The 14,891-nt window shown below is 43.1% G+C and overlaps 2 protein-coding genes across 6 annotated transcripts; both read right to left on the bottom strand.

The window, feature by feature from the left end:
* Positions 1-3,308: 3,308 nt before the first annotated feature.
* Positions 3,309-4,595, bottom strand: LOC102718034 (blue copper protein-like). The gene is made up of 2 exons (XM_006663397.3): positions 4,086-4,595; positions 3,309-3,943 (listed from the first exon to the last, which is right to left on the bottom strand). Exons 1-2 carry the CDS (start codon positions 4,351-4,353, stop codon positions 3,576-3,578), a joined length of 636 nt encoding a protein of 211 aa, XP_006663460.1. The 5' UTR covers positions 4,354-4,595; the 3' UTR covers positions 3,309-3,575.
* Positions 4,596-6,273: 1,678 nt separating this feature from the next.
* Positions 6,274-11,523, bottom strand: LOC102716539. 5 transcript variants are annotated; one of them, XM_015842637.2, is made up of 5 exons: positions 11,024-11,523; positions 9,432-9,618; positions 8,685-9,059; positions 7,809-8,583; positions 6,274-6,942 (listed from the first exon to the last, which is right to left on the bottom strand). In XM_015842637.2, exons 2-4 carry the CDS (start codon positions 9,613-9,615, stop codon positions 7,853-7,855), a joined length of 1,290 nt encoding a protein of 429 aa, XP_015698123.1. In that variant the 5' UTR covers positions 9,616-9,618; positions 11,024-11,523; the 3' UTR covers positions 6,274-6,942; positions 7,809-7,852. The 5 variants fall into 5 exon arrangements, 3 of the variants coding, with proteins under 3 accessions (XP_015698123.1, XP_015698124.1, XP_015698122.1); XM_015842638.2 differs by having other exon boundaries at positions 6,275-6,911; XR_001551488.2 differs by having other exon boundaries at positions 6,285-6,942; positions 7,549-8,583; positions 11,024-11,522.
* Between the last annotated feature and the right edge of the window lie 3,368 nt (positions 11,524-14,891).

The raw sequence follows: 14,891 nt of genomic DNA, 5'->3' as shown, positions 1-14,891 counted from the left end.
TATTTTAGCAAATCGTAATAGTTATAAAATTGACAATGTGATTCAATATGCATGCATTAAGTAACACGTTAAGGCTTAAATTCATAAATTAAGATAAAATCATCACTACGATACACTGTATATTTCAAAAGCTATATCGATATTTTAAATATATGCATAAAAGAATACGAGAGACTTACATACTGTTTCTAACTATTTTATTCGACGCTTTCAAAATAACTCACATAAATACAGAACTTCACAGAGCCCGCATGAAAAGTGATTTAGGATGTTAGCATTTATTAAATAGCAATTAAGCTAGACAATTTTTTTTATGAAAAGCGGAACAACACCTTAAAGCCTAAAACCGATCGCCCGCCGGCTTGCCTCTGCCTGCGCTGCTGCGTGTGCATGCTGCGGCTTGCCTGGTTGAATCAGCGCACTCTGCTGCGTGTGCCTGCTGCGGCTCGCAGTACCGGTTAGACCTCGGATGCGTTTGGTTTATGAACTAGAGATTGATTGCTTCCGTTCCTGCTTTTTAGGATAAGTTAGTTCTATTTTTCTATTTGGTTTGTGGGATGAGTTGGATCTTGTTTTTTATTTTTTTGTTAGCTAGAGAGATGAGATGGGATGAAGCGAACTTATCACTTGTTTGGTTCGATGGATGAAGATGGGATGAACAGATATGATTACCTTCCATAATGACTTGGTGAAGCTACCTCCCTTCTTCCAAATAAAATGTATGAGATAGTGTGATTAATATTTGAATACCTAACATAATTTTGTGTTTGATTATACAAGTAGTATGTTTAAAATCAATTAAATATGTGAATATGGTCATTTTACAATTAATAAATGAAATGTACATTTCATCGTTAACTATAACCACAACGAAGACATAAAACTGTATATGTCATTTCACACCTAATTATGGATAAATTACAAGGCGACATTGAAAAAAAAGTTCAAAAAACAAGAGAATGGCAGCACAGCAGGCGACAACTCCGGCTCCGGCCACCTCAAGCCGCGGAGGGCTGGACCACCTCGTTGTGGTTATAGTTGTGCGATGCCCTCACTCTCCCATCTGCGTGATGCCGCGTCCCAGCTAGTTACGGAACCGATCGGTCCCACCAAATCTAAAGGAACACCCTACGGTGAATATTCTTTTCTAGTCCAACCCAACCCACTTAGATCGTGTTCGGTGCTCATCTTATTAATTTTGGATTCTCTCGTTTTTCATTCGCACGCTTTTTGAACTGCTAAACGGTATATTTTTTTAATAAAATTTCTATAGAAAAGTTGCTTTAAAAATCATATAAATTTATTTTATATTTTTTAATAATTAATAACTAACTAATCATATATTAATCTATTACTACGTTTTTTCGTCGGATAACCAACCCCTCCTTTCTCCCATACCGAACACGGCCTTGGTCCAACAACCAAACAGCCTAAAGAATAGGATAACCCCATTCCAATCCATCATTTTCTATCCCTTCAGCATAGCTAGAGTAATCCATTTGGAAATATTTAGTTGCTTGTATGAGTCTGTCTTGGATGACTTGAGATACTATTTGGTTGATTGTATCTTTGGACGCTATATTTAAGAGATAAGAGATAGTGTTTGATTGGATGTTTTGACCCAGAGTGCAGTGACCTCTTCTTAAGAATGGTGAGGTTACCACGTGATTGACTCTAGTTAAAAAAAAAAAGAAGCTCTAGTGATCAAATTGCCAAATATATTAAATTGCTCATCGGCCAACATATACATAAAATGCAGCAAATGGGACAACGGCATTTGGCCCTCTGTTTTTTACCAGGTCAATTGAATGGCCTATAGGAAGGCTTGTGGTGACAATAATTAGGAAATGGTTATGCATCTCCTTGTCACAAATGTCATTCTACCCTCATAAACCAATAAAACTGGTATGACCCTATACTTGTGAATCTGAACATTTCATTTAATTCCACACAGGGCATATATCACTCCAATAGAATAAAACATATAATCCACAAATTTTGCACAATATACAGATCTCATGTAGCCATGTATAAACCCAACAATTACATGGACAGATCACAATGGACAATCCACATATTCTTTTGGAGTATGTATAAACCCAACACTGATTACATGGAGCTATTAAAATGTTACAAGTTCTGAATCCACCCCTCTGCCAATGCTGTACAATGTGTTTTTGCACGGTTCAGATCTTTGATAGGCACTGTCTGCCACCCATTTCCCTTTTGCGCATTCACAAGCTGAGTTAAAAACAAGATTCTGTCAAAAAGATTTATGTTTGTAAACAATCACTGACGCTAGGAATTGCCTTGCAATAATTGTGATCCATGTCATCCCCTTCATCTTCATCATAACTTCACCTCACAAGCTGTTCAGATTTTAATCAGCAATTAATGAAGAAATAAGTCCTATGGCAGCATCGCCCGTAAGTTGCGCTGATGCCTTGGCACGATAGGTCGCCCTGGCACGGCTCGGTTCAACTAAAGATCTAAAATAAACTTAATTCATTCATATAAGTCCTAACCCAAAAAGAAAAATATGTAAAATACATTTATTCTAGCCAAATAAAACATGACCCAAAGAAAAGGGACAAACTAAACTTATTTACACAGCCCAAAAAAGTGAGGGATAAAATATAGACTTATTTACTAAATAAACACGATGTGTCATCGCGCTTTCAGGCCGGCCCGGAATGACCCAAGTATAATTGGGCTATGACTATACATTCGGTGCCACCAGTAGGCTAGCAAAAAATGGCACGATGTGTTGATCGGCCCATGCCGGCCTGAAAAATTTTGGCATGGGCTCAATTATGCCTGGACCATGCCGGGCCGGACCACCCATCTAGCCATCTATAGCGTGATCGAGTGGGCCACGAGCCTCATCTGGCCATCTATAGCGTGATCGAGTGGGCCGTGAGCCTAGCACAGAAGCAGCCCATGGCGCGGACAGGCTGGCGAGCGCGACATGCGAGTAGGTCGCGAGCCTGACGCAGAAGCGGCCCATGGTGCTGACCTGTGGCGACGAACACGAGGATCTCTTGCAGCGTGAGCGGCGAGCATAGGAGCTCGATCAGCGCCTGTGTGTGGTGGAGCGGCTTGGCCGCCGCGCCCCCGTGCAGCTGCCGCGGGAGCTCGACGTGGTGCCACGTGAACGCACCAGATCGACATCGACGGCACCGACGTCACGTCCCCCGGCGCGTCGGCAAACCGCCCCTCGTCGTCGAACACGTTTGCGTGGCACGGCACCACGACGGACGGGAGCGGCTTACGGGGGACGGCGACGGGGTCACGGGGGCGGACACCCCCTCCACGTATTCCTCCGCCTCCCGCAGTCTCAGAAATGAAGCCATCAGAGATTCAGTACTAACGTAAAGTTTGCCTTTCTACTTTACCTCTGATTCTTCTGCCTTTACTGGGTAGCAAACTATTCTGTTCAGTTCAGACAAGCTAATACAACCATTACAGAACTACTATAATTTTTGTCAGTAAAATTCTTGACGCATTCTCTGAATTCTTCTCTCATTTAATTTCTTCTTGATCGAAATTTTGGCTACATGTAATATATTCAGACTTCAGAGCACAAGTACTACTACAGCGAAGGCAACGCCGACGGCAAGCCTGACCACCGCGGACAAAACGCCGGCAGCCGGCGCGGCGGAGAGCAGCGGCTCATAGTACGACGCCGGCACCGGCGGGAGGCCTTGTCCATGCGCGACGGTGACCTCGAACCGCATCCCTCTCCGGCAATGCTCCCCGCCGCCGGCGTCGGAGAAGAAGTAGTTGGCGCCCTCCGTCGTCAGCATCACCGCCAAGAACGCCTCCTCAGGCTTCCACCCGCCACTGCATCCAGCCGCCCCGCCGTCGCCGCCGCCGCCGCAGAGCTTGTAGACGGTGGCGTTAGTGGTGTGCACCACCGTGTTGTCCGTGTTGGTGCTGAAACCTACAAACGAGCACACATTACTCTGTCAGAAGCAAAGATCCATGTACAAACACCATTCATTTCGCGCGATTTTCAAGGAAAACAACTCAATTTCTATCAAAATCAGCCGAAACGAATTGAAATTTGAACGGAAAGAATTTACTGAGGTAGTCGCCGAGGTAGAAGGTGCGGTTGGCGGCCCATGCGGAGTAGTTGGCGGCCGAAGCGTTCGCCTTGCCATCGAAGAACCACCCCGCGCCCTCACCGACGGTGTGGTTGGCACCGAACGGCGGCGCAGTCGTCGAGTTCCGGCCAGCGCTGGTGGTCGCCGCCGTCGCGTTGCTCGGAGCCGCCACCGTCGCAGCTGCGCTGAAAACAGCAGCAAGCAGCACCAGTACTACTACCATGGACATTGTTACAAGATAGCTCATGGTTAATTAGCACTCGCATTCTGGGAGGTCAGCTGCTCCTGATACTTGTGATCACGCAGTTAGGCTGATACTGGTGCTACTAATTAATCATGCAGCGTGCATAATATTGTAGATTTGTTTTTTTTTTTGTTAATCATGCAATGTGCACAATATTGTGGATTTGTATTGGTAGTGTCAACGCTGTATGCTGCTTCCAGGTTGGGGTCAGCACCGGCTTTGTGGGGCATCCAGGCATTGGAGTATGTAATAAGTATGGTCGGTGACCAGATCTAGTGTGCTGAATACTTAACTACAGATGGTGTTGTTTGACTGAACTAAACTGCCTTGGATAGCAGGTACAGATCATTGATAATTATGTTCAGGTTTTCAGATTAACTTCAGGGAACATGATAGAAACATGGATATGCGTCTGCCAGTGGATTGTGAAATTGATGACTTTCTGCTGAAGCATAACAAAGACACTTTTATTCATGCGCTGTATTACTTTTGCATAATTATTACATTGGAATCATTAGTATTTTTATATTTTATATACATTGTAAAATATTAAAGAACATATTGATCTGCTAGAATCCTATGGCACTATCATGTGACTACACGTCCATGCCATGTCACCTGAATTATCATTTGAATCTCTTGAAACTAGAAAGGCTACGAAGCTTTGCCACGCTAAAATGTAAATGAGCAAGCCCATTGGACCAGTTAGCCCATTGCAACTATCATATGTATTCGATGTTTGATAGTACATATCTTATTCTAAAATTTTTACCAACTTACCATGATAACTGTTTATTGTCTACGTCTTAAATTAATATTCATTACACAACACAAAATAAGCCAAAACGGAAATAGAAAGATATATATAAATCATAAGTAGTAAAAAAAAAAGTTGAGGTGAACACAGTGACTAACCAGTGGATGTGTACATTTATTTAGTTTTTTTGCGAGATTTTTATTTGTTTAGTTATTGGAACTATGCGTCTGTATTTAGTGCTCTTATTGAATATTTTACATATGACCTTTTTAGAATAGTAAAGTTTTATTGTACTAATTTAAAATTAAAGTCATAAATTTTATACATGCAATGTAGTTCAATTTAGAAAATGTAATAAATACTACTTTTATTAGAACATATAACTTTTGTACGGTAAACTTTTCAACACTATAGGTATTTATGTGTTGATTATTATGATTTTTCGTCCTATTAATGATTACTATGATAATTGGGTTCACGGAGAAAGACTAAAATGAAATATTTTTATCTAACCTTACAATTCACTAAACCACCTATTATAAATACTTATATTTTTAAACATATTAACTACCCTCAAAATTAATACGATTTATAGAAAATATTGAGCTATATAGAAATTAGAAATTTTATTTAGATACATATTTCTTAAAAAACTAAAATCTAGGAGTAGTGTCAAATAGGCTTGGGAACCGAGGGGAGCAGCCGGTATTATGTTGAGTCTACTATGGTCGGCGGCATCGAATGGCGCTGCTTTTTTTTTATGAGTGTGGGTCCCGGCGATATGATCACTATATTTTTTTAAAAAAATCGAGGTGGGTCTAGCGAGTAGAAGGATGGTCTCCAGATTGTTCATGATGAGGCAAACCAAGCAGTACTGCTTTCATGAGCGAACATGCAAGCGCGAGCAAGGCAGTTGGCTGGTCCGCTGGCGTGTTTTCCCTGAGCGATGGGATATGCCACGTGGACACTCGTTGGCCGAGAAATTGCCTTGCTTTCGGTATTAGAGAAGATTCGGTATTAGAGATGTCTGCAATGCCCAAATAGGCCACACTGCCAGAGCTTATAGTGAAGTTTGGTTATACTTAAGAGGAAAGTTTCATATCTGAGTTGAAACCTTAAAGAAATGCTTACGAAAAGAGTTTGTGATGTGCAGCTATGATTGTGGAACCAAGCTAGGTATAGGCTCATCAGGCATGGTATACATTTCCCTCTGAAAACTTTACCCTGGCACTTCGATAATTAACATTCAGATCATGATACTGTATACCGACTATAAAAATGTTAGTATATTCAAAGGAGCCTGACTAATTCGGTCCCCCAAAAATGTCTTCAGTCTTCAAATTACTCTGCAAGACTAATCCATATCTGTTTAGTTATATTTACGATTAGCGCCATTAAAGGTAACCACATGAATACCATCAGAATTATTGTAAACAACAAATGATAGTCTTGAACCACATGAATGTTGTAGGAACGATAGTGCTGAGGAAGAAAATGGAACTTGTACCCCTAAATGATGCAATCCATTATCCTGCCAGTTATTATAGTCAGTGGCAAAACAATAACACATTATCACTCCTGCATAACAGAGCTATAATTCAGTTTCAAAATCTGCATGCTCTGTTGCAACAGCAAAAAATGCTAGTATATTCAAAGCAGGTCAACAAAGTGCAGTCTCCAGATCTGATTTCAGCCTTCAAGTTACTCCGCAGGGGTTTGAATGCCATAAGATGAACAGAAACCTTGTTCACCAGGAACCCTTCAGTGTCATGCCAACAAACAGCTTCATTGTTGTCAATGCAAGCTTGTCAACCCCCAGCAAAAAGAACTTTTAGCTATAGATCAGGAAACTTATATCATGGAGGCTGAAAGCTTTCAAATGAAGTAAAGTAAGTTTGAAAGAATAAAGCAAGGAGGCTAGGGCTGTCCATCTACAACAATGGACATTTTTACAGGAGAGCTCACGGTCGGCATTTTGGGAGATAAACGGCTCTTTATAAGTATACATTTGATACTTAGAGTGATAGTAATTGCAGCATTTTCTACTCATTAATGTGCTTCCTAATCATGTATTGTGCATGCCTATTTGCCAGTATTTTTTATAAATTAATTTGTAGTGTGCACATTATTGTCAATGGTGTATGCGGCATCCAGGAATGCAGCGTACTGGGTATCTGTAATTTGTACTAAGCATGGTCGGTGACCAGATCTACGGCAAGGCAAATAATTAAAAGTATAAACAATGTGTTTGACTAAAGTAAACCGCCTAGATAGCGGGTACAAATAATTGATAATCATGTTCAGGTTTTCAGATTGATCATCCAGCAAATATGGACTCTAAACATCTGTAGTTCAGACATAGAGAACATGACAGAAACATGTGCTTATGTCGTTGCAATCTCAAGACATAAGTAGATTGTGAAATGGAGGAAAATTCATACCTGCTTGTCGTATTAAAGCAGTACCAAAGCGAATTTTATTCTTGTAGAAGCCATAGATACTGTATTACTGCTACATGCTTGTTATATTGGAATCACTTTATATACAGAAAAGAATATAATGTTCTGCTAGAAGTAGATACCGCTATCATTTTCTTTCATGTGTTTCGAAGCAATAACTATGTTTATACGATGTCAACCTATAAACTACCAATTGGATCTGTTGAAATATACAGAATATCTGAATGGATCAGTCTACATACCGTATAGGTAATATAGAAATCCTAGTATGGTCAGAGCTGTCTTGCTAGGGTGAGTCACCAGATCGGTCTTCAGTGTTCAAACTACTTTGAAAGGGTTTGAATGCTGCGAGAAGAACAGCAACCTTGTTCGCCAGGAATCCCGCAGTGCCAACAAATAGCTCGACTGGTGTCAGTTCGATTTTGTCACCGCCAGCACCATACTTCAATGCAACAGCTCCAGCAACCATTAACAATGACAATATTAGCCATGGCCTCCTTATGCCACTGAAACCTTTAACAGAGGGCTGGGAACTGCCAGCTTCTGATGGCGAACTAAGCACTGGTAACCCATCAACAGATTTTTGGAGCAGCAACAAATAGAGAAATCCTCCGATGCCACCAACAAGGAACGAGTAGGCAGCACTGTCATTTGAAGCCAAGGTGAAGGCAGAGAAACCTGTAATCACAATGGCGAGATCGTAGAGCAGCAACGATTGCTTGAGATCAGCATACTCTTTCAACCCATCCTCTTTCATTTCCAGGATGCTTGAAGTTGTGCTTGCTGAGGATAACTGCCCCTCTTGAAGATCAGAAAGGCTAATTCCCGACAGATCAGTGACAGCCACAGGCCTTGCTTCCACAACTGAAGTTCCATCCTCTCCAAGCAGCATGCTGATTTTGTCAAATGTGTACTGCAGACCATTGAACTTGAGTTCAGGTGTCGCCTCCAGGTCTGGAGGTGTATTCAATGGTCCATGGATAACTTTCAAGCTTAAATTGTTTATTCTCCATGAACCTGATCTTGAAGAATAAAATAATAGACAGGAATCAGGTGAGCATATTTCAGCTAATTTATACACATGGAGCATCACTACAGGAACTGGGTACAAAGTATACCTGACTCAAGACCGACCCAGATTTCTTTAATTCTCTGCAGTTTAGATCCTTTAAAGGTGACAGTGTCAACTGAACCGCTTTGGAAGGGAAGCAATTGCTCTGCCTTTCTGCCTTCTGCGGAATGATCCCAATAGATTGCTGGTACTCTTTGTAACAAGGAATCACCATCGGCATCAATTATACAGATTAGAATGGCAGCATTCTTATCTAGCAAAGATGAGCTAAATTCTCTGCTTGTGCCAAGCTCTAGCATGTAGAATGCATCAGATTCTTCCAATTCGACTGCCGATATTATCTCTTCAGGTACATTGCTGCGAAATATGCGTAGCTCATCTGTTTGCAGAAGACGTGAAGGCTTCACAGAGGCAACAGGATCTGCACAATTGAATTAATAGCAGTAGTCACATGGTCTGAAAAGCAAATATCGATTATATTATAGTTAACATAATAGTGGTAGCTGAAGATCTCATAATGTGAACTCATGGAGAGAAAGGGAATTTTGCTTGCATAACCCATCCCAACAGAATACAGTGGGTATCTTTAAATAATAGGGCCTCATGAATGTGGTTGGAACAATATTTTCTGGAGAGGAAAATGGAGCTTGTATCCTGCAAATTCTCATTGAGATTGGCAAAACAAGCAATGAAGGGCCACACTCTCTCAAGTGTATGAGCACATAAAAGGGAACTTCAAATTTCAGACTTTTTTGTAAATATACAAAGATATTAGTAATGTCTACATGCCTACCTTGTAGTGCAGAAATTTTAGATAAAGCAGCCACCCGCTGACATCTGTTTTGCTTTCTGAGTTTCCTTCTAGTTATGGGGATATTATAACACATTCTCGGACTGTCATTCTCTGATAACCATCTTTCTGAAAATCGGGAATAGGCAGGAGTGATGCCAATGTGGCTACCACAAAGGATTACCATTTTCTGTAATACGGATAACAACGAACAAGAAATGTTAGACACATCGTAAAAAGTTTGTTGCTATGGGCTCAGTGTTGATGCATTAATAAATGAAAAGGCAAGGCGACAGAAACAACATAGAACTGAGTGCAGCACAGTGTCGAAAGCATACTGAATTTATTCTTTGTTCCTGAATTTGAGCACACAATTATGAGATAGCAACTTTATCGATTACTAGACAATTAATAAATGATACAAAATTGTAAACATGTCTATTATCTATAACTAGAGGGCTGCTACTATTTACTACAAATGAATTTCAGAAGCTCCTAAAACAAGCAAGCGGTTAAGTTAACAAAATTTTCTAAATAAAATTTAGAAGAAAATAAAATGAAAGAGGACACTGCAGTTGCATACGTCAAGGAAGGAAAACCATACAAAATAAAATAAAATTTCAGCCATTTTACTCCTACAATTTGTTTCGGAGAGCACACACACCACAGTCTATCCAGTGGCGGATCTAACGTGGGAAATGGGGGTTCGCTTGAACCCCCCAAACTTTTCGGGAACAAAAATAAATACTGTTACTAGGATTACAGCTCAGTCAAATTAAGAGAGAAACTTAGAGAAAGAACCTGTCGAGCTAGGGTTCATGGCGCGAACGGATCCCAGAAGGCAAAACAAAAAAAAGTGCATGAATGGAGAGAGAGCTGAGGAAGACGTAAAGGATGGATGGACAGATGGGATGCTCACCGGTGAGGACGCAGGCGGCGAAAGTAGCACGACCGGAGATGGGGGCAGACGGGTGGCGGCGAACTCGCGCGGGGAGACGACAAAAAGAGAGCGCCGTGCCATGGGGACGGAGCTTTTTTGTCATCTCCCGGCGCGAGTTCGTCGCCCCCCACCTGCGCCCATCTCCGGTCGTGCTACTTCCGCCGCCTGCGTCCTCACCGGCGAGCATCCCATCCGTCCTTCCTTTACGTCTTCCTCAGCTCTCTCTCCATCCACACACCTTTTTTTTGTTTTGCCTTCTGAGATCCGTCCACGCCATGAACCCTAGCTCAACAGGTTCTTTCTCCAGATCTACAAATTTCTCTCTTAATTTGACTGAGCTGTAATCCTCGGATATTTAATAATTTGCTACTCTCAGAGATGACTCTTAATCTGAATGTCTATGATACGTGAGAGAGTAGCAAATTATTAAATGGATACCGTAGCAACTGGCAAAAAGTTAAATGCCCCTATAATCATAGTAACAGTATTTATTTTTGTTCCCGAAAAGTTTGGGGGTTCAAGCGAACCCCATGTCCCATGTTAGATCCGCCGTGCCGCATTCACGCTGCACCGACGTGGCAGAAGCCCAAGCTCGCCACGTCGGAGAGAGAGCAGCATGCAGCGCCAGACCGAAGCCCCGCAGAGATCCGCGTACCGTTGGGGAGCCTGAGCCGCGCCGATCTGTCTCCCCGAGCTCCGGCGGCCGCCGCAACGTCGGATCCGCGCCGATCTGTGTCTCCCTGAGCTCCGGCGGCCGCTGCGACGTCGGATCCGCGCCGCCCGAGCTCCGGCGGGCGCCGCCCTGATGTCCTCTCGGATCTGCGCCCGCTCTCGGCAGAGGGGGACGGGAGGAGAGCGCCGGTGGCCTCCCGTCGCCGGCGGCGGGGGAAGGGGAGGAGCGCGTGGGGGAAGGGGAGGACCGGAAGAGCGGCGCCGGTGGTCTCCCGTCGCCGGCGGCGGGGGACGGGAGGAGCAGCGCGGCGGTCGGCCGTGGGGGAAGGGGAGAACCGGCGGAGCGTGTGGGGATAGGGGCGAGTGGGCTAGTGGGCGATTGGATTTATCTGTTACTGGATTCCCAGCGAGGAATTTGCATTACCAGCAAATGTCTATTAGTCCTCGCTAAAGTAACGCAGTCATTGTTTCAGGAGAGGAACGGGATGGAGGAAAGAGGTCTGTTGATTTTCCGGTGGGCTCGGTCTTCTGTAGATAGTGGATGAGGACCCCTGCTGTATTTAGGGATGTACCAGAAGCTCGTGGCTCGTTAGCTCGCTCGACTAGTGATAAGCTCGGCTCGACTCGGCTCGACTCGGCTTGACTCATTCTATTTTTCTAACGAACCGAGCTAGTATTTTAACTCGTTAGAGATAACGAGCCAACTCAAGCTAGCTCGTGAGCTGCTCGCGAGCGCTAATGAGCCAGAGCACAAAATATAACACATGGATAACAGGCCATAGACCCACCAACCACGGCCTAATAAAGCACCCTAGCCATACAACAAGCAAAGGACATCAGTCACAGCACGCAGCATGCAGCACTACCGGAGCCGCACTCCCACCGCCGCCACACAGCAGCACAACACTCTCACCTCTCTCAGCGTTCGGCGACCAGGCGACGGGCGGCTGCTCTCCCAAACTGCCAGGCGCCCGCTCTACCGTCGGCGCGTCACCTCCGACACTAGTGCGTCACCGCCACCGCCAACGCGTCGCAGCTGACGCCGATGCACAGCCTTCCTCGTTAGCACGTCGTCCCCGCCACCGGCGCGTCGCGCCCCCGTCGCCAGCGCATCGCCCCCGTCCCCGTCGCTAGCGCGTCGCCTACGCTTGCGCACCGCCTCCCCCGTCAGCGCTCCTAGCGCCGCCGGCCAGGCCACCGTAGATCTACCATGTCATCAACTCGTTTTGTCGCCGGCCACCGTACGTCGCTGCCACTAGCTCACAAGCCTAACGAGCCAGCTCGAGCTTTCAAACGAGTCGAGCCGAGGTGGGCTTTTAGCTCGTTAAGATAACGAGCCGAGCCGAGCCAGCTCGTTATCTTAACGAGCTATACCAAGCCGAGCCGAGCTAGCTCGATATCCACCCCTAGCTGTACTACTGCTGTTTAACCTGCTGTACTGCTGCTGTTTAGCAACTCTGACCACTCTAAAAATTGATTTTTTTTGGGACAAGGAATGTACTCTAAAAATCGATTTTTTTCGGGGATGGAGGGAATAGTGATTTTTTAGTCTGAGGGGTTTTACTGTAAAATGTGTATCGTTCGGCATATAGAAAAAACATGTGAGCTAAAATACAAAGGGTAGGGCTGACATGAAAATTTTTTTGTTAGATCGAGCCACTCGCACCATAGAGGATCAGTTTTTCTGGATGGGTGGTCTCATCCTAATTGGATCATGGGGTCCTTGGTAGGGATCCTTCGCGCTGTGAATGGCCTAACTGACTTACGTGGCAGGTAGGTCGATGATGGAGGGAAGGAGTGAGTTGTGAATGGGCCAAATTCTTGATTTGGAACGTTTTCTTGTCCCATGTCTGTTGAGGACATTTCCCATCAAAAAGTTGGGCTCTTTCTCTCTCTTTTTTGGTTTTTTCAGTGCATATTCCCTTGTGAATCTTCATTGTGGTTTCCTTTCTGATGCATTGATTTGATGAAGAAATTTGGAAAGAATGATATGATCCAGTATGATTACAGAGAAAGCTAATAAAAGCTTTAGGTTATGTTGCTCAGTATTTTGGTTAAAGAGTAAAAGAAGAGTAAGATACATTGTTGATTCTTAAACTTGAGAACAGACGTCATTTAGGTAAAATTACACATCTAGATCTTTAAACTTTGGGGGTACAACATAGGTTCGTAAACTTTAAAATTGCACATTTAGTGGCTGAGGCGACGAGCAGCGGTGGGCAGCGATAAGGGAGTTGTTCGAGGTAGCAAGGTTGTGGCGGTAGGGGCGAACTAACTTCTTCCAGTGACTGCTAAACATGTAGGAGCTTGGAGATGTCATGTGGCTATGCCGGGTTAAAAGGGTAAACTGCAATTATTCCAGCACATTTTGTCATAAAGAGTTTATTTTTAAATGTGCTACCTACGTGAAATGTCACGCCGGCAAACAACTTTAGTCAAATCAGGTTTGGACTGACTATGGTTAATTAAACCAAGATTGTGGACCTACATGTGTAATTTTTATGGTTATAGATCTAAATGGACATTTGCTGCCAAGTTTAAGTAAATATGTGCAATTTTCATGCTTATGGACCTAAATAACATTTGCTCCCATATTTCAGTAACTAGGTGTGTAATTTTTAAGTTTACAGATATATATGACATCCGCTACTAAGTTTAAGGATTGGCTATGTATTTTACTCGTAAAAGAATGAGCAGGTTAGGAGTCAATAAGACATACAAGAGAGAAAACTTATTATATGATGCATATAAAAAATATTAATATTATTAATATTTTAAAAATTTAACATAAATTTATAAATTTATGTTGTAGCACAACAAGTTAGACTCAAACATTTATCATATGTTTCCTTTTTCCTTTTTGTTTTCTCATTCTTCATTACTTTTGACAATCACATTGCTAGTTCCACCCAATAACTATGGTAAATACAATCAATTAGCTCATATACAACTATCTATAGTATGTATTATTTATAGTTTTATACAAATTAGCATTAATTATTCTATATAATAATAATATTGCATGATCCATGTATTGAACTAATGTCAAAGTGTGTACTCCACATGATGGGAACTGAGGAACCTCTATTTAGTTTGGCAAACAGAGGCAGGAGAGTAGGACTCTTCAATCGAGCTTCGGAAAAACCTCGTTGTGTCTCTTTGTATAATCTTACTTTATTTCTGTTCTGTGCGATTTCATCTTTCATACTTACATATATTCTTTGTACACGTTTCCCGAAACTTCACCTGAAAAGAGGATTCTTACAATCCATTCTTTTAAAGTCGGATGGTCCGATGATCATGACTGGATGGTCCGATCAGTCCTCTTGGACTTACCCGAGAGTGTCAACCAGACGATATGCCCCACCTGATTAGACATTCCGGACTTTTAAATATTGATACACTAAAATGTTTTTTAAGAACACCTATTCACCCCCTCTAGGCCACAACTTAGGGACTTCAACAACCGGTATTGCGTGTCGCCCTTTGGCCCGTCACACCTGTGCAAGGCGGGCGACACCCAGGCCCCGAGGAGCAAGGAGGTGGACAGGCGACCGCGAGCTGGCAGGACGCGTGGAACAGCTCACAACTAGTGGGAAGGAAGTAACCTACGCTATTCATTGAGCCCTGCCAAGAGGAGACCATTGCTGTGCTCGCAAAGGCCTCAGTCAGCTAATGCTTACCTTAATTTCCGCGTGCACGCTTTTTAAACTGTTAAATGATGCATATTTTGCACAAATGTTTATATGAAAGTTGTTTAAAAAAATCAGATTAATCCATTTTTCAAGTTTATAATCTAATGATATTTTTCGTTTTGCGTGCGCTGTTTAGCACCACTCCTACCGTCACTC

This window comes from Oryza brachyantha, chromosome 11 (assembly GCF_000231095.2).
Source record: "Oryza brachyantha chromosome 11, ObraRS2, whole genome shotgun sequence".
NCBI classification, from domain to species: domain Eukaryota; kingdom Viridiplantae; phylum Streptophyta; class Magnoliopsida; order Poales; family Poaceae; genus Oryza; species Oryza brachyantha.
This window is presented reverse-complemented; position numbering and strand designations above follow the sequence as displayed.

Excerpts from the sequence above, each read along its gene's own strand:
- LOC102716539 (XM_015842637.2), bottom strand. The coding sequence starts at position 9,615 with ATGGTAATCCTTTGTGGTAGCCACATTGGCATCACTCCTGCCTATTCC. Across the intron at positions 9,060-9,431 it reads TAAAATTTCTGCACTACAAG|ATCCTGTTGCCTCTGTGAAG; the intron begins GTAGGCATGTAG and ends TCAATTGTGCAG. Across the intron at positions 8,584-8,684 it reads CTGGGTCGGTCTTGAGTCAG|GTTCATGGAGAATAAACAAT; the intron begins GTATACTTTGTA and ends CTTCAAGATCAG.
- LOC102718034 (XM_006663397.3), bottom strand. The coding sequence starts at position 4,353 with ATGAGCTATCTTGTAACAATGTCCATGGTAGTAGTACTGGTGCTGCTT. Across the intron at positions 3,944-4,085 it reads CTACCTCGGCGACTACCTCA|GTTTCAGCACCAACACGGAC; the intron begins GTAAATTCTTTC and ends GCTCGTTTGTAG.